Source organism: Antennarius striatus, chromosome 1, assembly GCF_040054535.1.
Source record: "Antennarius striatus isolate MH-2024 chromosome 1, ASM4005453v1, whole genome shotgun sequence".
Taxonomy (NCBI): Eukaryota; Metazoa; Chordata; class Actinopteri; order Lophiiformes; family Antennariidae; genus Antennarius; species Antennarius striatus.
This window is the reverse complement of record NC_090776.1, coordinates 7,336,673-7,359,499: the sequence shown is the minus strand read 5'-3', so window position 1 is coordinate 7,359,499 and position 22,827 is coordinate 7,336,673. Positions and strand designations below refer to the sequence as shown.

Below are 22,827 nucleotides of genomic sequence, written 5' to 3'. Positions count from 1 at the left end.
ACATTCAGGATTTACAAATTCATTTTTTTCCACACAAGAGATATGAAACACACAATAGAGGATTTAATTGTACAGTCAAGAAAATCAACACCGGCCTATTTCCACTTAACTTCAGCCAATAAATGACTAGTAAACTGTGAATAAACACTCAGAGATGAAGATGCTGAGGTTCTCTCTGGGAGTGACCAGGAAGGATAGGATCAGGAATGAGTACATCAGAGGGACAGCACATGTTAGAGGTCTTGGAGATAAAGTCAGAGAGGCCAGACTGAGATGGTTTGGACATGTCCAGAGGAGAGATAGTGAATATATTGGTAGAAGGATGCTGAGTTTTGAACTGCCAGGCAGGAGGCCTAGAGGAAGACCAAAGAGGAGGTTTATGGATGTAATGAGGGAAGACATGAAGGTAGTTGGTGTGAGAGAAGAGGATTCAAAGGACAGGGCTAGATGGAGGAAATTGATTCGCTGTGGCGACCCCTGAAGGGAAAAGCCGAAAGGAAAAGAAGAAGAGAAACTGTGAATAAACACTACATATGACCTGCTAATGATGTTGATTCAAGCCTGTCTAACTTCTTTGAGATTTGTGTTGTTTCTATTGTCTTTGATATCAGATTTGATTGGACCCAAGCCATTGTTATTAACTTGAAATTAAATTCTAATCAAAGTAAAAATGTCTGCAGTTCCCTTCGTCTTTAACAGCAACATTTACTCAAGAAAATTGGAAACAGACTTCAATAGCATGGCTTCATGCATACTTTGACTGAGTAGCCAGATAAAAACAGTGCCCTGCCTTTTTCAAAGATGCTGTATCAATTGCAGCTCAGTGATACTTTACAGAGTAAGCACAGGTTATGATCATGTACGATGCAAAGCTCAGTCTGTGCCTCACAGTATGCAACATCGAATAGATGCAAGGCCACTCACCCCACCCTCATCTAAAGGGCCACAGGGGATCTTGAGAGACATCCATCCATCCATCCATCCATCTTCCTCCGCTTATCCGGGGTCGGGTCGTGGGGGCAGCAGCTTAAGCAGGGAAGCCCAGACGTCTCTCTCACTAGCCACTTCGTCCAGCTCCTCCAGGAGAATCCCAAGGCGTTCCCAGGCCAGCTGGGAGACGTAATCTCTCCAGTGTGTCCGGGGTCGTCCCAGGGGCCTCCTCCCGGTAGGACGTGCCCGGAACACCTCACCAGGGAGGCGTCCAGGAGGCATCCTAACCAGATGCCCAAGCCACCTCATCTGGCTCCTCTCGATGCGGAGGAGCAGCGGCTCGACTCTGAGTCCCTCCCGGATGACGAAAGTTCTCACCCTATCTCTAAGGGAGAGCCCGGACACCCTGCGGAGGAAACTCATTTTGGCCGCTTGTATCTGGGATCTCCTTCTTTCGGTCACGACCCACAGCTCGTGACCATAGGTGGGGGCAGGAACGTAGATTGACCGGTAAATCAAGAGCTTTGCCTTTCGAGTTTTTGCCTCAGCAACCACCATAGCTGCATTCCGCTTGGCCAGCTGGTACCCATCAGCTGCCTCAGGAATCCCACAGGCCAAAAAGGCCCGATAGGACTCCTTCTTCAGCTTGACGGCATCACTTACCACCGATGTCCACCAGCGGGTTCTGGGGTTGCCGCCACGACAGGTACCGACCACCTGACGGCCACAGCTGCGGTCGGCCGCTTCGACAATGGAGGCGCGGAACATGGTCCACTCAGTCTCAATGTCCCCCGCCTCCCCCGGAACGTTCAAACTCCGCCAGACGTTCCCAGCAGACCCTCACAATAAATTTGGGTCTGCCAGGTCGGGCTGGCATCTTCCCCCACCATCGGAGCCAACACACCACCAGGTGGTGATTGGTTGACAGTTCCACCCCTATCTTCACCTGAGTGTCCAAGACATGCGGCCGCAAGTCTGATGACACGACCACAAAGTCGATCATCGAACTGCGGCCTGCAAACCAGGTTCTGATCGGGGGGGCCATTCCTCCCAATCACAGCCTTCCAGGTCTCACTGTCATTGCCCATGTGAGCATTGAAGTCCCCCAGCAGAACGATGGAGTCCCCAGTGGGAGCGCTCTCCAGCACCCCCTCCAAGGACTCCAAAAAGGGTGGGTACTCTGAACTGCTGTTTGGTGCATAAGCACAAACAACAGTCAGGACCCATCCCCCTACCGGAAGGCGGAGGGAGGCTACCTTCTTGTTCACCGGGGTGAACCCCAATGTACAGGCGCCAAGCCGGGGGGCCATAAGTATACCCACACCTGCTCGGCATCTCTCACCATGGGCAACTCCAGAGTGGAAGAGAGTCCAACCCTTCTCGAGAGAAATGGTACCAGAGCCCAAGCTGTGTGTGGAGGTGAGCCCTAGTCAGAACTTCTCAACCTCACACACCAGCTCGGGCTCCTTCCCTGACAGAGAGGTGACATTCCACGTCCCAAGAGCCAGCTTCTGTAGCCGTGGATTGGATCGCCAAGGTCCCCGCCTTCGGCCACCACCCAGCTCACAATGCACCCGACCCCTATGGCGCCTCCCACAGGTGGTGAGCCCATCGGAAGAGGTTAAGAACCACTGCTTTAAATGCATATCCAAAGCTGTAAGTCAATTAAGACGTCCAGTGGATTGACTTAAACAGTGTTGGATAACCATGACCTGGATAACTGAGAACCTACACAGACATCATGCTTTAAATGCAAGGAGGCATGTCTTGAAATAAATAAATATGGTATTTGATGGGGAGGTCTGGGTGATGATGTGGGCAGCTGAGTTCTGAACCAGTTGGAGTTTATGGAGGGTTTTGTGAGGAAGATCAGAAAGGAGTTGCAGTAGTCCAAGCGGGATGTAGGAATGCTGTGGACAAGAATAGCAGTGATATGGGAGCTGATGTTGTGTATGTGGAGATGCACAGACAAGGCGACATTATTGATGTTGGATTTGAAAGAGAATACTGTCAAGAATGACACCCAGACTCTTAACCTTGGGGGAAGGAAAAACAGTGCAGTTATAGATAATCAGAGGGAGACTGTTAGTTTTAGATAGTGTTGATTTGGCAATGATGAGAACCTCAGGTGGGCCACTGTTGAGTTTGAGGTAGTTAGATGAGAACCAGGTTATGGTTTCTTATAGGTTGTCCAATAGGTTCACGGGAAGTGGGATTTGGACCCAAATGCAGGACACGGGTGGAGATATTGTGTGGTGGGGTTTTGTTTTTCTTAGGACAAGAGACAGTGTATAAATACAAGATATTTGTCAATTCAAATCATGCATAGGTTGAGAAGCGGTACAATTATATCATCGATGATATAGACAGACAAATTCAACAAATAATTTTCTTATTACAATGATATCTCTGGACAGTCCTTCAAAATTTTATTACAGAATATTATGGGTACAGGAAAACTTACAGACGAGAGCTGCAGCGGTTTTCAAGTACAAAGATATGAAAAGAATCACACATCATTTATACTCTAAAGGCATGGCTAGGGGAGGTGTGAATCTGTTGTGTAGATTCTGCACCTCTGCTCTCAACTAGTTCTTATCAGTTTCAGTAGGTACATCATGACCTCCAGACATTAACAAAAATGTCAAGTCGACAGTTTCACAAAGCTGATGACACAACATAATCAGTCATGCGAACTCTGCGAGGACACATATATTGCACACAAAATTATTTAAAGTTACCGACAGTTACACAAGCATTTCCAAACATGGTCAAACAGTAGATTATTTTTGTGCAGTCTTCATGACCTCGAGACAGCCTGGTGCCATCTTCCCAAGCGCTGAATGATTTGAGACACACACACAACAATCCAGATCTTTGGTTCTATGAAATGATATTATATTATTTTATTGTATTTAAAACATTCCACTACATTCCCCCCTTCCATGGCTTTTAAGCCATGGACCAAAACTGGGAGATTTGATAAAATGCAACAATCCAATTTTAAACAAAGATGGCGCAGATCTACAGCTACTGTCTCACTATTCTTCACCACAGACGGAGGCGAACACCCCGATGACTGCATTCGTGGGGAAAAATTCCTCCGTGACCCTCACTGAACGATCGCTTTTTTAGCCTGCAGAGAAGACAATCCAAAATTAGTAGCCTCCAAAACATTTGAACATGAACATTTCATCTACAGATAAATCATCACTAAATTCTAAAATAGTTCATTATTTATTTTAAAATACTGATCAATCAAGTAAATACACTTCTAATATGAATATGAACTTATGACATTGTGATTACTGAAAAACAATATGTAGTAATGAATACATGAATTTTAACTGAAAAACGTATTGCTTGACACAAAGTTACCAGCCCTTCACAGTGTTCTCGTTCCGTACTTGGCTGCATGGTGATAAGGACATTCCCCCGGGTTCAACCCCTAGGTAGGTGTGAGGATCTCCCTGCTTCACTGACATTGAGACGAGTGGACTCTATAAATCCACTCCCCTTTGTAGTCAGACTTCCCCTCACACCTCGGTGGGTGAATTCTGGCAGGAATCCCCCCCGCCGCTGTGCGAGTTGTAGAGGGATGCCTCCCTCATCTCCGTCATCTTCATCACTGGAAAGCTCTCCTTTCGCTTCTCCCATGTCAGCCCAGTCAGGCACCGGATACAGGTTTTTCCTCGGAGATTGTGAATACATATAGATTCAAGTTTCAAGTTTCAAGTTTATTTATTTTTATATAGCCCAGATTCACAAGCAATGTCTCAAAGGGCTTTACAATCTGCACATGGACGATATCCCTCTGACCTTTGTGCACTGCAAGCAGTGCGACCCTCGCATCGGATAAGGAACAACTCCCCCCAAAAACCCTTTTAACAGGGGAAAAAATGGATGGGAGAAACCTCAGGAAGACTGCAGAGGAGGGACCCCTCTTCCAGGAGTGGACAGACGAAGCAATAGATACCGCATGTACAGATTAACAACACAATAATAATAACAGTAACAATAACAGTAACAATAAATGTATAACAAAGGCATGCCGATCCATCCAGTAGAGCGAGTCACCACCAGCCGATAAAGCACACAGAGGTCACCGATTGCTGAGGATCCACCACTCTGAGGACAGACCAAACAGTGCCTAAGTCATTCAGCTCAAAAAAGTTAAAGTCAAGGTTACTCTGGCAAAACCCCAAAACCACAGCAGAACCAAATGAGGCAGAACCAGCACTCCCCTAGTGGATGGTGAAACAGGACCACTGTACAGCTTGTGCTATCGCCAGCCATGGAAGCAGACAGAGGTAGCCGATTGCCGATGATCCACCACACAAAGGCCTGTGAGAGAGAACAGCAGAAGAAGGAAGAGAAACAGAGATAGCAGAGATAGCAGGGGCGAGAGTGGTGCTAGAGGGACCAGAATAGCAGAGAATTAATGGGAGGCAGGGGCCTAACTAAGAAATCCTATGACTCGTCGGCAGGACTAGGCTAAACCTAAACATTGAGACCGCCATCCCCGATATTACTTATATGTTAGGTCGAACAGATATGTTTTGAGTCTAGATTTAAAGACATTTACAGATTCAGACTGTCTAATATTTATAGGGAGGTTATTCCACAAGAAAGGGGCACGATAGGAGAAGGCCCTCTGGCCAGCTGACTTCTTTTTAAATCTAGGAACACACAAGAGACCAGTATTCTGAGAGCGGAGAGCCCTAGTCGGCGTATAAGGTTTAACAAGATCAGACAGATAGGTTGGTGCAAGCCCATTAAGGCTTTTGTATGTTAGTAAGAGTACCTTAAAATCGGATCTAACATGAATCGGGAGCCAGTGTAATGCAGCCAAAACTGGGGTGATATGGTCAAACTTCCTAGATTAGTTAGCTGTTGTCTTTGTCCATATTATCTGCAAGATTTCTGCAGACCACGACTTATCAAAATGCCACTCACCAACCGTAGCAGTCCATTCAACTTCTTGAGGCCATCCAGGACCACTCCTTATCTCCCTTCTAATTCTGCTCTGTACATTATTATCATCATTATTGGTATCACTTCTCTTTGGAGAATTGAATAACTGGAAACTCTGCTGTATCGTCATCCCCATCACAGCCAGGAGGAGAAGAAAGAGAACCCCTCCCCTTCCAGGGAATCCTTCGCCTGGCCTTCATCTTTGTCACTGAGAATGTCAATGGGTGCTTTTAAGCAATGCTTTAAATAATACCACGTAGGGGATCCTTTGACCTGCACTGCAGTGGAAGTGGCTCTTACCACCTCGTACGGACCCTCCCATACAAAATTAGTATTAAGGTGAATGAAGTAAATATTGAACGGGTTAATGAATTTAAAATGCCAAGAGTGATCATTGATGAGATGCTAAATTGGAAACCTCATTTCAGACAACTGCAAATAAAGTTAGCCAGAAGTGTATCCATACTCTAGAAAACTCAAAAATAATTAAGTCAGAAGGCACTTCATATAATATATCGTGCACTAATCTTGCCCTATCTGAACTACTGTGCTGAAGTATGGGGAAACACATATAAAAGTGGCTTGCAACCTTTATTTTTGACCCAGAAAAGTCCCTTGAGAATTATTCACAATGAACATTATAGAGCTCACACAAACTATGTATTTATTAAATCTAAACTATTGAAAATACATGACATCATAAGCTATAAAACTGTACAACTGATGTATAAAGCAGCCAATAACTATTTACCTCAAAATATAAAATCATAAATACAGATTGATGAATCCAATTACAAACGAATGGAAAACACAGCATTTGTACAGAAGAAAGCAAGAACAACATTAAAAACATTTTCATTATCATTCAGTGGCGTAAAACATTAGAATAAACTGGATAATGAAATTAGCAGTATGGGAACTCTAACTGCTTTTTAAAAAGCATTTAAAAACATGACTTTGCAAGGTTATATTTCTGACGTGAATGATGGTTAAAGGACTGCACTGTTACGGCAAATTAAACTTCATGTTGTCAATCCTGTGAAACAAATATCACTGTAACCTGTGTGCAGTAACTGAGCACATGCAGATGTTATGACTGCTACGAAAGTGGAAAGGAAAGGAATGCTGAGTAAATAACGACACTGTGGGAGACTACATAAGACACTGTGTTACCCACAAAAGACTCTATTCTCTACAATCATACGAACAAAATGAACATGAAAAAAATGTGGACTCTTCTCAAGATCTGACAAAGACGTGTGCAAAGATGCACGCCTATTGGTTAAAAACAACAATGTACCAGAATTTTAAAAAAAAAATTGAAATTGATTTGTGACATGCAATGTATGAATTGGTTGACAATGTGCTGCAATGAGAGAGCTGTTGTTGATCTAGGGGACGGGAACCTTACAAGCCAATGGCTTATACCCGTCAACTCTTTTTTTTTCTTTTTGGATGTTGTTGCTGATGTTCCAACATTGATGAAAGTGAAATCTGTTGTAATAACATGTCTGGAAAGAAGAAATAAACTGAATAAATAAATAAATAAATAAATAAATAGATCAGAGTGTAAAATGATAAACACAGACCAACAGTGAAGTGATAATTTTATTGAATGCAGTTGAATTAAATAAAAAATACTTCTATATGTGAAGATGTATGTGTCAAAATGATGTTTATGTATAAGTATTATACTGTATATTGGTGTATATTTGTGTATATTTCTGCATTGTTTGACTCTGTATCTACCCCCCCCCTTTTTTTTTTTAGAGGGTAACCGTATCAGTCACAATCAACCAGACACTATTAAACTGCCAGAATCACAAGAGTATCAAATCCCTATGTAAACCACACGATAGTAACTACAAAAAAAAAAAAAGTGTATTCAGATATCACATGCCAACCACAGACAAAGAACAAATTGTCAAAGTACACGCATCTACGATGTTTTTGTATTAACTGTATTAACTATGCTGGCGGCGAGCACACACAGCAGCATAGTTCTTCCAGATACTGAAACAAACAATCGTTCATATTTAGCAATGATAAGCTAAGTAATGCTAAGTAATGCTTATCCAAAGCTACTATATTAAATCATATTCACTTAAATGTGCTATTTTATGCTAAGCTAACATGCTAAGCTAACATGCTAACACGCTAATTTATGCTAGTTTATGCTAATTTATGCCAAGCTAAGTCAGAATTGTCTCAGTAAGCATCTATGAAGTGACACATTTATCAAACAACCCAATTTTATGACAAAAATGGCTTTTAACTCCAAGTTCATCTTTTTTTACAAAATGGCGTTCATAAATTGAATAACCTGCAACATGAACCCAAAACAGTACAGGTAGTCGCCGACTTACGACCGCGATTGGGACCGACAGATCGGTCGTAACTCGACTTGGTCGTAAATCGACTCTTAAGTAAAAATTCAATCCAGCAGCGCTGGTTCTTGGCTGGGGGTCTTCCGGATCGTCAGCTGGGGCAGCGTGTGGGTTGGTGGGAGCGGGAGACGATCTTTTCATAATCATTGTGAGCTTTGTCTGAATTGTTCGTTTCTTTTTCTCCTCATAAATTTCACGATATGGACGGAAAGCGTCGTTTGCCATCCGTTCAATCCTTGCAAATGTTTCTATGTTCTATGTCCATTTCTTCAAAGTGTGCACGGAGTTTATTTAACAGGGAAAAGCCTTCTGACAAGCCTTTGGTGGTGAACATTTTTTCTGTTTCCTCCTCTTCTTTCTCTGCTTCTCTTCTCTCTTCTTCTTCCACTCTTTCTTCTTCCAGCGCGATCAGTTCTTCATACAGCGCGATCATTCGTGAGTTCTCCAAGGAGAGGTTTTTTGCCAGTTTCACTATTTTCTCTCTAATCTGATCAAGTTCTTCGTCACTTTCAAATCCAGCAGAAGAGTTCATGTAACGCTTGACATTTTTTCCATACGCCATTCATTGATGGCTATTGATCTCAGTGTGACTGAACAGCGTGTGTGCGCCGTGGGGACTGAAGAGAGCGCGGGAGCCTCAGAGCGTGAGTACTGTGGCTGGAGGGAATGCCCGAGTTACCCGGACATTGTGGTCGTAAAGTCGGTCGGTCGTAAGTTGCATAGGTCGTAAGTCGGCGACTACCTGTATTCTTAAGTTGGATAGCCTCCAACCCTGAACATCTAAGCCTTACCCACTATTATAGATCGTAATTCCAGCCTCCTCTGACAATTCAGTTTAAAAAAAATTGAAAAATAAAGTGTGCAACAAATCAAAAAATTAGAGGTAACAATTGATATCAATTATTGGGGGGCTTTTGGATAAATCTTTAACTGCGTCTAACGCAATCAAACTCAAACAAAGACAGAAAGACAAACATTGGCTTTCTCTTACAAAAAAAATAAATAAATAACAGTACTGCTCAATCACACCACAGTTATCATGCAAGAATCTAAAGTTCAGTTACCAACAGCTCAACAATCTATTCAGCCTTTTAACACACTCGATACCAATGCACCAAAGTATTACACATAAAAATATGACAGTTAATCACTCATCACTAACACACAGAGATCAAATTATCCACATTTAGCTCACTTTTATCATTCCTTTTCAACCACACACACACAAACATCCAGACACACATACACACCCAGTTGAATTCCTAACTAGATAAACAGAAAAGTAGAGAGTGAGAGATCAGGGGGAGGGGGTGAGAGAGAGAGATGAATAGAATGGATGTTTAGAGAAATAGAAAATATGTATTGGTGGATCAGCAATTTATCAATCTCCACAAACACTTGAGCAATTGTATGGTACAAGAAAGAGTTGAAAAAGAACATAAAAATTATCCCACCCCAGTCCAGACAACTATTTACAGAGATCTCAGGTGAACCGGCCGTACTACACATGGGAAACCCAGCCTAACGACTCTGTGCATGACCGGAGATGAATCGATCAGTGGCACAGCTCCATGTGTGTATCACCCCGTCACCTATGGAACACCTGCCTGAAAGGCGTCAAAACTCTTCAGCAATCATCATCTTGAGAAGAAGTTAAAACCTCATAGGTGCAGTTCCACACAGTTGAACAACCCTGAAGTTAGAAAACCGTATCAGGCACCGGATCAGAAATCCCATCCGATCACGGCAAACAAGTCTCTCATTTTATTGTGGCTTCCGTAGCTTTGTTTGTTTTTTAACGATCAACAAAGGCCACCCGTGGGCTTTTACCCACTGTGTCCCACCAGGACGGAAAACGTCGAACCTTAACAGTAAACCGAATAATTTATGTGAGCTAATAGACTGTCAGCCAAATACCAAATTCCCATAATTTACCGATTCAATATTGGATCTGACATCTTTCACAAAACTTGCCCGACGAATAGACTGTTTTAATACCTCAACCTTAACCTTTTTATTTTTGTTTTCTAAAGTTAAAGTCACCCATTTAATAAGAGAAAAAGTAAACAAATATTATCATGCAAAGCAAACAGATATTAAGCAGACAAACAACATACTGTATATTCAGACAAATACTCATCCTATGATGACCCACACAGGTAGTTTTAGGAAGACTAACTAAACAAATTTATTTTAAAATTATGTTTAGCAAACAGATCTCACCAGAAACCATAACATCTCTTCAAGACAGTAGCGCATTATTTAAGCCAAAAAGCTTACCTTTATATGTGCGCACAGTGTAGTCTGTCTGTCCAGTGGATAGACCATGGACAGCGGACGGAGTCTTGACACCCTCTCAGTTCGTGTTGCCACTTGTGGGGTTTAGTTTTTCTTAGGACAGGACACAGTGTATAAATACAAGATATTTGTCAATTCAGATCATGCATAGGTTGAGTAGTAGTACAATAATATCATCGATGATATAGATGGATAGACAAGTTCAACAAATACGTACCTAATTATAATGAGATCTCTGGACAGTCTTTCAAAGTTTTATTACAGAATATTCTGGGCACAGTAAAACTTGCAGACGAGAGCTGTAGCGGTGTTCATGTACAAAGCTATGAAAAGGATCACACATCATTTATATAGGCGTGGCTAGGGGAGGTGTGAATTATTTTATTGTATTATTTTATTGTATTTAAAACATTCCACCACAATTGTCATCCATATTTTAATCAAAACAAAGCAAACAGCAAGGAAACACCGGAGAAGTGCAAAAACAACCTGGCAACACAACAAAAGAATAAACTGGCTTATAAAGTCTCAGGTTAATCAGCCCAATTGGGTCCAAGTGTGGAAACGAGGCTCCACCCACAATTTCGGCCTCTCCTCTTGCCACACCCCGGTACAGCAGAGCAGAAACATTGTACCGTGGGTATTCCCCCCTCAAGGGACAGCCCCTAACGTCCCAAAAACGGTCAGGGGGGAGGGTCAGAGTCGGGCTCCAGGACCGAATGGAGTCCAGGCCCAGGAACAGGTTCAGGAATCGGCTGGGATCCAGCCGTGGGAATCGACTGGGGTTGGAGGATGTAAGCAGGCTGGGGCGCAGAATCGGGAACAGGCTGGGGCGCGGACTCGGGAACACGCTCAGGAAAAGAGCAGGAGTGGAAGCCAGCACTAGAACAGACTCTGGGACTGGCGCTGGAACAGGTTCAGAGACAGGCAAAAAAACTGGAGCTGGAACACCAGTGTAAGCCGACAACCATGTATCCCACAACCGGGCTATCCCCCGCCGCCTTTTCTCAACAACCAGTTCTTGATGCCAAAGCTCGCTGTTGGCCAGGGCGGCAAAACCCTGTGGAAAGTTGGGGCCTGCTGGGTCCACAGTTGGCCAGGTTGTTCTGTCACGGAATGCGTAGGACCCAAATGAAGGACACCACCGGGGAGATTATCTTCCATCTAGTGATGTGACGCTGGGGATCGAAGCTCCAAAGCATGTGCCGAACAGGAGAGGGGTGTTCCCTCAAAGCACATATCGAGGCTTGCTTCATCGATGGGAGGAGCTGTAAATGATGATGTCCGAACCCTCGCCGGCAGTGAGGCTTCAGGGATGTCATTCCGTATCAACGCTCCCATCATGGGAACGCCCCGGTTCGCTGCCGATACCATGTGACTGATTCAGCAAGTGACACGTGCTCCAACACCGATATAAAGTGATCACACTCCATTCAGAATGTGGTTGTATGGTGGAGAGTTGTGGTTAGATAGTGTGGAGACAGTTAGGAATTTAGATAGCATTAGAGATATTCTGGAGCGAGGTGTACATAGTGTGGAGAGAGTCCGTTTTGGAGATTCAGGAAGTGGAACCTGCCACAGTGGAGAAATTTTGTACCTAAATAAAAACCAATGATGTCACCAAGCATAATCACTGGCTATACCTCAATGTTACAAAAGCACAATCATTGTCCCAACCCCAACCACCCTCCCCTCATTATACGTGTTTATTTGGACATGAGGTAAAAGAAAATAATCACTCTCCATAGTGCTGGTGTGTGTGTAATACAAACAAGCAAACTTTGGTTTGGGAACATTGTAGACATCGAACAAATCTGAATTTGAGTCCTTTCAACTTTTTTGTCTTAGAAGTCGAACAAAATTTGGAAGTTGAACGCGAAACAAACGGCTTTTTCTCGCCGCCAGCCGTGTGAAAAGTCTAGAGAAAACGTGACGGTAATGTGCTTTTTCTTTTAGTTTACTGTATTCAATAATTTTTCATTTAATTTGCATTTCCATTGCCTATGGTACAAGTTACTGTACTGTAAACTTCGGTCCCACAGATGACGATAACGTGCATCTTGGGGTAACCAGATTTGTTTCTCATGTTTGCTTCTTTCTTTTACATTTCTTTGATGTTTCATTACTATACAATTTGATATATAAATGACATAACATGTTGAAAAAAGGTAATCTTCTAGCATCTTTGAACAGATTAAGACCGTTTACATAATTTGAAATGGGAAAATTGTATTTGGAATTCAAACAAATCGCTATTCGAACAACCTTCCGGAACAAATTGTTTTCGGAAACCGAGATTTGCCTGTATATATTATATACTGTGTGTTTATACTGTATATATATATTAGTATTGAATTTGTGGTTGTTAAGACTATAAATACTAAATTCAATCTACCCACTGAATACACAGGTCAGTGTCTAGAACAAACGGAACAAGAGGCTGGAAGTTAAAACAGGAATTTACAATTTATTAAAGCAGATTACTTAGTTAAAACCTAAATTAAAACAATTAAAAATCCAACACATAAAATCACAGGGCAGGCCAATGAGACAAGCCTAGAGCTACACAGTATAAAAACACCTGATAGGTACTGGCTCCACACAATGGCCAGTAAGCAGTGGTAGTTTGCACGAAAGTCCCCAAAGGCTTCACGATCTAGTGCCCAAAACACACACTAAAATACTGGGAGTCACTGTGGACACAACACACAGGTTATGATGCCAATTAACAGGCTAGGCATTCCAACAATAAAATATAGAATAAATTAGGCAATGACTCAAAACAATAAAAAGGAGGGTCCTAGATAAATGGAGCCATGCGCCTCTCCTTGATTGTACCACTCTTAAATAATTGTACCTGTCGGTGCATGTGATACCTCTGCCCTCGTAATGTGTCAGATAAAATAGAAATAAAATCATAAAAAGGGAAATAAAACAGTAACTCTATAAGACTAGGGAAAGAACAGTGACAGTCATCGCTCTTGTGGATAATTCTTCAAAAATGAAAAGGAAATTAGAATTAAAATAAAATTCGATAAAATAAAATTTTACGTAATAAAATTACGTACATTTTCTAAAAGCCATATTCATAAAACAGTCCAACAAATGAGTGTTACCTGGCCTCCTCCAGGGACTTGATCACAGTAAGGTGTGGCTCAGGTGTGTGTCTGCCACTGCACTAACCAATACCAAAAAAAGTGCGCCATTTATTAAAATAAACACAGATGGCTGGAAGCATGGTGAACAATAACTCCTTAAAATCCCGAGTTTCTAGCTGTCACATCAGTGCATTCATATCAGGGCGTGTTATGAGCAGTCATCATATGCAAAGCTAGGACTATTAAAACACTAAAGTCACACATATCACTAAACAACATTTGGCGTGACTTCCTACACCACTGCTGCACTTACGTATGTGACGTCTGCTGCCGATAAAAAGGGAGAGCAAGAGCGTTGCTACCAGCATGCTTAAATAGCTTCCGCCCATTCCCCTGGATCCTAAAGATAAATCAGTTACATGTATATAAATATATATTTTATAATCACTAAACTATACATGTTTTGCGTACTTCTTTATTTTGCTGACAGTTTTGTTAACAGGCTTTCTGCAAAATGCCGCACACTTCAAACTCATGCCACCTGATATTTTACCATCCAGTAGATGTCGTACTAGAGCAAATGAAGCCTCATGAAGCTCCGAACCACCGTGAACCGATTGGGATGAAAAGCTTCAATGCTTCATGGGGCTTCTTCTGCCTATCACTACTTCCATCTTTTAATCATAGTTAAATCAAGACACCCAAGAAAAGCAGAGGAACAAAAACAACCTGGCAATGAACAAAAAGAAGAAGCCGGCTTATAAAGCCTCAGGCTAATCAACCCAGACGAGACGAGGAACAGGTGTGGGGATGAGTAACAGGTGTGGGGACGAGGCTCCACCCACAAGTTCGGCCTCATGTCCTGCCACACCCCAGCACAGGAGAGCAGCAACACTGAACAGTGACAAATAAATTGTGAAATAATCACTCTGACAAAATATGCAAAGACATACAATCTGACATTGCAATGGTGAGAGGAGAGAATGAGAAGCAACCAGACAACAGAATTAGAGTGCCAGTTGATACAAAGGAAACGGAGAAAAATGCCATACCACTAAGTGCATTGTTGCTTTGTTCCTCATTAAACTTGCATAGTTTGAAGTGTTTAGCTGCTGATCTTGTTGACACAGTGGTGCTGCCTGATGCACACGAGGCAAACAAGCTCCACTGCCAACCAGAAGCTGAGAGCTTACACCAATACAGTAATGAGCCTGGAGAAAATGTAAAGCAGGGGAAGATGAAACAGACTCTGTGATCCATCAGCTGTTGAATCTCATGGATATCTCACAACTCTGAGCTGCAATGAAAAGGCTGATCGACAAGTGGAATGGGGGCAGAACCTTTGCTGTGAGAAGAAATGCGGTACCAGGTGGAGGATTTTCACAAAACCACACATCTGAAAGATTCAATTTAGCACTGATCAACAGATGGCTTTCAAACTAAGATTGAATTATCCTATATGGCAACACATTATGTTGGAGATTATTATAGTATATTATTATATACTATTGTTGACGATGACTGAGCACTCGCCAGAGAGATGTCCAGAGAATTGATTTCTGACAATCTATGACTCCTCCTTGAGTCCCCCACTATTTTCTGACACTCTTGCAAATCAACTAAAAGGCGAGACCTGACAGCTCCTCACATCACATTCCTTATAAATAGTCAACGTTTCTTCAGATAGCTCTTTTTGGGCCCGTTTCACAAGGCAGGTTTAGTGGAAAACCTGGGTAAATTAACCCTGGAATCAGGGAAAACCAGGGTTTTCGGTTTCACAAAGGCAGGTAACGTAACCCAGAGTTAGAGCAGTAACCCTGACCTGTTTCATGAAGTGAGGTAAACTGAACCTCTGGGTTTGTTGCCGCAGTAACAGACTCTCTGAAGCTAACCTGAGGCCTGTACCATAAAGCTGGATTACGGCTTAGTGAGATAACTTCAGGCTTAACCCTGGCTTTTCGGTACCATAAAGGTGGCTTACTTTCTATCGGACTACGTTGTCGTGGTAACCTATGCTGAACACCTACTTACTTTTACTTTTATGTATTCTGTTGGCGATGCTGAAAACCTCGGGAAAAACACAGTATGTAGAGCTATTCATAAAGTAGCGGGGGCCCTGACTGAGCATGTCGATGCATTCGTGGTGTTTCCCGGACACCTGCCCACGCAATGCATCAAAGAGGGCTTTTATGACATCGCAGGTAAGCAAGGTTGATGTTTAATTTGCATAATGTAGACCAAGCCCTGGGATGTTTGCCATTGTATATTAAATGCAGCACATTCCTTTCACAGGATTCCCCAGGGTGCTGGGTTTGATTGACTGCACCCACATCCCCATCTCTGCCCATCTGGGTAAGAATGAGGCCAACGTTGTGAATAGGAAGTCCTTTCACAGTCTCAACATTCAGGTAGAATTCATCTTACAATATTATGTCAGTCATTTTAAATTAAACTGTCCAAATGTATAAAAACATCCACACAATACTTTTTTCAGTAGTAGGCTTGCTATGTTTGAGTCCTTTTTAAATACACATTACAGCATCACTCACTACATTTTATCCCCAATGCTTCTGTAGATGACACGTGACCAAATGATGGGGTCTGTCCACAACTCCCGCTTATTCAGGGAGTCTTTGCTGTGCCCAAAGGTGGAGCAGGGTATGAAAAATTTACATTGGTGGCTATAGATTTTGATGATATCCCTAAGCATTTTTTCCCACACTAATCAAAGCAATTTCTTTTTTATCTTTAGGACAGTTCAGTGGAGTACTCCTTGGAGACGGAGGCTATGCCTGTCTTCCTTATCTCCTGACCCCCTATCCTGATCCCGGTGCAGGGCCACAAAGGAGGGTCAATGTGGCCCATGCCAAAACCAGGGTCAGGATATATATGACCTTTGGGGTCATCAAGGCACGGTTTTCATGCCTCCGTGGCATGAGGGTGGCCCCAGACCCAGCATGCAGGATCATTTCTGCATGTGTGGTTCTGCACTATATCACCACGATGAGGAAGGAGAGGACCCCCACCCCCGGATGTGGTGGACCCCATCACTGTTGATTTCCCTTCAGGCAGGGCTGTGAGAGAGGCCATAACTGCATTTTTTTTCAGTTAAATGAAAAAAGCAAACATGGAATTTTTTAAAATTTATTTCTTTTTCACAGTTTTAATTTTTCTCCCGCTCCTGAAACGGAACAGCACATTTTGAGTCTCAGTGTTGCCCATGTCTGAAAAACATTACATCATAGATAGATAGATAGATAGATAGATAGATAGATAGATAGATAGATAGATAGATAGATAGATAGATAGATAGATAGATAGATAGATAGATAGATAGATAGATAGATAGATAGATAGATAGATAGATAGATAGATAGATAGATAGATAGATTTATTGATCCCAAACCGGGAAATGCCCCTGGTGTTAATTGTTTAATTTACCTGAAAATAAATCACTGAATTACCTTCTTCTCGTGTTGTAATTTTTCCACCTCAAGGTGGGTTTTCTCATTTTCAGTTCTTTATATTCAATATGCAGTTTCTTTGCGGCAATGTGTAATTCCAGTTTTCTTTTGTACAGCGTTCTCATATTGTCCGCTCCGACCTGAAACAAATTACATACATTTTACAGTTGCTTCACCATATAAACATTCCTGCTAATAATGGCTGGCTTTAAAATGCCAATGTCACACTGACTATCCCCATTAAATTGAAGTTAATTACATCTTGCGACTGTCTCCTGCTGGACTGTCTGGAGGTGGAGGCCACAGGCTCGGGGTCTGGAGGATTTCCCTCTTCCTGTGACATATACATCATAGCAGCTAATTCATTTTAAGATAGCGAGCACTGAGGACACCAGTTAGTCCCATGTGCAGACCACCACCATTAGTGAGACATGAAAGATAACATCAGCAACTGCCAAGTGCCCACACTGGATCTATGTTAAAACAGGGTGAATGACATAATTATGGACAGTGTACCAGCAATGGTTTTTCTGAGCCTGCCGACAGTGTTTCCTCCTCATCCATGGCCTCCACCTGAGTACCACTCCCCGAAATCTATGATCAGCAACCACAGATGACACGTGTAAATGTATGTGACAGGTTGACTTCACTCTTACCTCTGCATGGGACAATGTTTGTGTGGGTTTGGGGCAGCAGCGTGAGAGTATGAGTCTCACTATCAACTGTTGAGAAAATACATGTTACACTCCCACAGTAAAAATATTGGATAATTGTGTTCTATAAACAACCCAGTGTTTTAACATTGAGTCACTGAGACGTACCCTGAACAAATAAAGTGCTGCGGGAGCTGCCACTTCCACCGGGGTCTGATGTCACCCCCCCTATACCCTCCAACAAGGGTCGACCACCCCCCCCCCCCCGTCTTTTCCCGTTGAGCTTTTTTCCTGTGGGCTGCAAAGAATATCATATCAATTCCATTGTGATCATCCTACACAGACAGTGTGAAGAAGTAAAGCCTTTCACAGGTTGGAGGGTATATAGCCTCCAACATGTAGGCCTACATATACATATGCTACATGTATAAGATATAGTAAGTGTACTGACCACTTTGAAGTATATTTTTAGCCTTATGTTTGATTTGCTCCCATGTTTGCTTTGCTCCACTTGGGTTGAATCTGAAATAATAAGGCTACAATCACATGCCAGAATTAAAAATTTCACACACACATACATTTATCGAACACACAAATGTTACTGTAGTCAGATATACAAGTGCAATCATAGTGGGGAAATAATATTATAATGGCACTAACTTACATAGTCGGCGATTTTTTGCCAGCAATCCTTGCGCCGTTTGGCAGCTGCAACTGTGTTGCTTTTTGACTGGATTATTGATTTGTATTGCTCGTATTTATGAATTATTATTGTTTGCTCCTCCGATGTGAAATATGCAGCTCGGGCAGATTTTTCCATGTTTGCTATTAAAAAGGGCAACAAACTCCTACCTTTTTATGTGAGCACGCACAGATCTAAATTGGACAAGCCTGAATTGAATTAGTGAGTTGATAGCCAGCTTTATGGTACCGACAATCCAGAGGGCAGATGTCTCGTTAAGTGAAGCCAGATAAGTAATAGGAAGCCTGGCTAGGTTAATCAAGCTTTATGGTACAGGCCTCTGGTTGGTAGCAGGTTTTGTTCCACAAACCCAGGATTTCCTATAACTCCGCCCTTTTTCACCGCTGCTCGCAGGGTTTCATTTCCTGGCTCTGTCAGATGGAGAGTTTTACCGAAGTAAGGTTTTATAAATAGCTCCGAATTTTAGAGGGATTTTAGAGGCAAACATGACAAACATCTAAATATTTTTTTTATCGCGTTCAAATGTCCCGTCGTATCCAGACAGTTCTCTTTATGATCAGTACTGGTTCACGTCCCGATCCATCTCACACATCCACGACCTGATCCATCCTCACATCTGCACCAGAGCTGTGTGTAGTGCTCCAGTGAGATTTTTTATTTGAAAACGGTAGCTTTTCTATACAATGTGGGAGATGCACAGTGCACCTCGCCTTCAAACTTTTACAACCGTTTTTTTTCTATTTCCCCAGAGATAAACCCGTCAGAATCATCAAGGAGGAGTTCCACAGGATTGCAAGTGAATGATGTAGACATCTGATGAATGAATTTGAAATGATATTCTCTTAATGACATTGCGCTACAACCTTAGAATTGGATTATTAACTTCTTTTAGGATTTCACAATGTAGATGGTACCCACATTCCCATCAAGGTAGATTAAAAACTGTTTCAACATGTTAAAGACTGCATAATAGACAAACAAACATCTGCCCAGATCATGTGTGATGCTGCAGACTACATTTCTGATGTGGAGGTCTGGGTCTGTTCCTGACTCTTGGATGTATGATCATTTGTACCTGAGTAGCAGACTGTAATGTGGTCAGTAACTAAAAGATTTGCACAAGCATTCACTTGTCTTCATTAATGTAGCCACAAGAGGACACAAGCCAGTGTCTTATTGTGCCAGTCCCAAGCCCGGATAAATACAGAGGGTTGTGTCAGGAAGGGCATCCGGCGTAAAACTTTTGCCAAATCAAACATGCAAATAAAACCTATGACTTCCATACTGGATCGGTCGAGGCCTGGGTCAACAACGACCGCCATCGGTGATGTTGACCTACAGGGTGTCGGTCGAAATTGGACTACTGTTGGTCGAAGAAGGAGAGGAGGAAAGTGTGTTTGTAGGAAGAGAGAAAAGAGGAACGCCAAGAGTACAGGACTGAGAGTAGGGACGTTGAATGTTGGAACTATGGCAGGAAAAGATAAAGAGTTGGTTGACATGATGCAGAGGAGGAAGGTAGACATACTGTGTGTCCAGGAGACCAGGTGGAAACGTAGCGAGGCCAGAGCACGAGCACGGTTCAAGATGTTCTATCATGGTGTAGACAGTAAAAGAAATGGAGTAGGAGTTATCTTGAATGAGGAATTTGTTAGGAATGTCCTGGAGGTAAAAAGAGTGTCAGATAGAGTGATGAGTCTGAAGCGAGAAATCGAAGGTGTGGTTTTCAATGTTGTTAGTGGGTGTAATGGTTATTTCCTGGGCCTATTGATAACCATTGGTGGCCGAGCAAAAATGTCTGATTCTCTACCAGTCCAAAATGATCCAAAGTCCACAAAAGTTTGTAGCCAAAAAATAAACTAAGATTTATTACAAACTAAAATTAATACAAAAGCCCAGAAGATCAAATGTTAAATTCAAATAAGGATTGCACTGATAGAGTTATATTTTATAAAGGAGGAGCAGTCTAATCTAAAGCTTGGAGGTTATGCATTGAGGTCAAAGACTGTGTCTTCCTGCTCTGGCCACGCCCTCCAGGTAGGATGACTGGACCTTTAGGCTCCAGTCCAGCCACTAGATGGGGTGAATCGGGGATATGGTTTAAACAGAACATACTGTATATGAGTTCATGCAAACAAACATTCATTTTGGCTCCTAGAGTGGGTATGCTCCACTGGTAGGATGTGAGCTGGAAGAGAAGGATAAATTCTGGTTGGACTTTGATTAAGTGATGCAGATCATACCGTTACGACCCAGCTAGAGGACTGGATAGATAACATAATAACGGATTTCAAAAAGGGGGAACATAAAACATTTATTCAAAATTCTCGCAAACAAGTACAAAGGTTTAACTAAGGTTCTCAGCCAATGGGCGAATTTCAAATTCATACAAATTCAACATATACGCAAGGTCACAAGTTCGCAATTCGTCAGAGTCAAAGGCGTGCTGCCACAGTCAGACAGGCGCCCCGACTAGCTGGCTTGCAGAGCTTTTTAAAGTGTCCCTTCCAGGTGACGTGGCAGGGCTTGGGCCAGGCAGGAAGGCAGCACACCAATCAGGAGATGGTCTGGTGACGAGGTGCAGTCAGGAGTCCCAGAGCCACCACACCTGGCACTGATGGAGGGCGGAGCATCTGGGAGCAGAGCAGGGCAGGGCCAGCAGCTCAGAGGCAGGGCCGCAGAGGGACACACAATACAAACGGATGAGCTACGGCCGTAACAATACCTAGAAGTGAAAAGTTGTTATTGGTGCTGACTTCAATGGACATGTTGGTGCAGGAAACATAGGTGATAAGTAGGTGATGGGCAGGTTTGGTATCCAGGAGAGGAACGCAGAAGGACAGATGGTAGTTGACTTTGCAAAAAGAATGTGAATGGCTATAGTGAATAGTTTCTTCCAGAAGATGCAGGAACATAGGGTGACCTATAAGAGTGGAGGTAGGAGCACACAGGTAGACTACATTTTGTGTAGATGGTGTAATCTGAAAGACATCAGTGACTGCAAAGTAGTGGAAGGCAAGAGTGTAGCCAAACAGTATAGGATGGTGGTGTGTAGGATGACTCTGGTGGTGAGGAAGATGAGGAGGGCAAAGTCAGAGGAGAGGACGAAATGGTGGAAGCTGAAAAAGGAAGAGTGTTGCATGACTTCTGAGTGGTCAGGAGGTGCAGCCAGATGACTGGACAACTACAGCTAATGTGATCAGGGAGACAGGTAGGATAGTACTTGGTTTGTCACCTGGAAGGAAAGCAGATAAGGAGACTTGGTGGTGGAATGAGGAGGTACAGGACTGTACAGTATACAGAGAAAGAGGTTAGCTAAGAAGTGGGACACTGAGAGGACAGAGGAGAGCAGACAGGAGTACAGGGAGATTCAGTGTAAGGTGAAGGTAGAGGTAGCAAAGGCCAAACAAGGGGCTTGTGATGACTTGTATGCCAGGTTGGACAGTAAGGGGGGAGAGACTGATCCATACAGGTTGGCAAGACAGAGAGACAGAGATGGGAAGGACGTGCAGTAGGTTAGGGTGATTAAGGATAGGGACAGAAGTCTGTTGACAGGTACCAGTAGTGTGATGGGAAGATGGAAAGAGTACTTTGAAGAGTTCATGAATGTGGAAAATGAGAGAGAACAAAGACTAGAAAAGATTGCTGCTGTGGACCAGGAAGTAGCAAAGATTAGTCAGGATGAAGTGAGGAGGGCATTGAAGAAGATGAAGAGTGGAAAGGCAGTCGGTCCTGATGATATACCTGTGGAAGTATGGAAGTGTCTAGGAAAGGTGGCAGTAGAGTTTCTGACTGGATTGTTCAACAGAATCTTAGACAGTGAGAAGATGCCTGAGGAATGGAGGAGAAGTGGGCTGGTGGTCATTTTTAAGAACAAGGGAGATGTGCAGAGTTGCGGCAACGCCAGTGGAATAAAGCTAATGAGCCACACAATGAAGTTATGGGAAAGAGTAGTGGAAGCTAGACTAAGGGCAGAAGTGAGCATTTGTGGGCAGCAGTATGGTTTCATGCCAAAAAAGAGTACTACAGACCCAGTATTTGCATTGAGAATGTTGATAGAGAAGTACAGAGAAGGCCAAACAGAGCAGCATTGTGTTTTTGTCGATCTGAAGAAAGCTTATGACAGGGTGCCCGGAAAGGAACTGTGGTATTGTATGAGGAAGTATGGAGTGGCAGAGAAGAATGTTAGAGAAGGACATGTATGAGAACTGTAAGACAGTGGTGAGGTGTGCTGTAGGTGTGACAGAGGAGTTCAAGGTGGAGATGGGACTGCATCAGGGATCAGCTCTGAGTCCCTTCTTGTTCACTATGGTGATGGACAGG

The 22,827-nt window shown here is 42.9% G+C and overlaps 1 protein-coding gene across 1 annotated transcript; it reads left to right on the top strand.

Annotated features, from left to right (window-relative positions):
• The first annotated feature begins 2,319 nt into the window (after positions 1-2,319).
• On the top strand, positions 2,320-16,744 carry LOC137596250 (putative nuclease HARBI1). The gene is made up of 5 exons (XM_068316579.1): positions 2,320-2,349; positions 15,660-15,888; positions 15,980-16,095; positions 16,264-16,345; positions 16,440-16,744. Exons 1-5 carry the CDS (start codon positions 2,320-2,322, stop codon positions 16,742-16,744), a joined length of 762 nt encoding a protein of 253 aa, XP_068172680.1.
• Positions 16,745-22,827: the final 6,083 nt, after the last annotated feature.

Coding starts and splice junctions, on each gene's coding strand:
- LOC137596250 (XM_068316579.1), top strand. CDS start 2,320: ATGGTACCAGAGCCCAAGCTGTGTGTGGAG. Junction 15,889..15,979: donor GGGCTTTTATGACATCGCAG/GTAAGCAAGGTT, acceptor TTCCTTTCACAG/GATTCCCCAGGGTGCTGGGT. Junction 16,096..16,263: donor TTCACAGTCTCAACATTCAG/GTAGAATTCATC, acceptor ATGCTTCTGTAG/ATGACACGTGACCAAATGAT.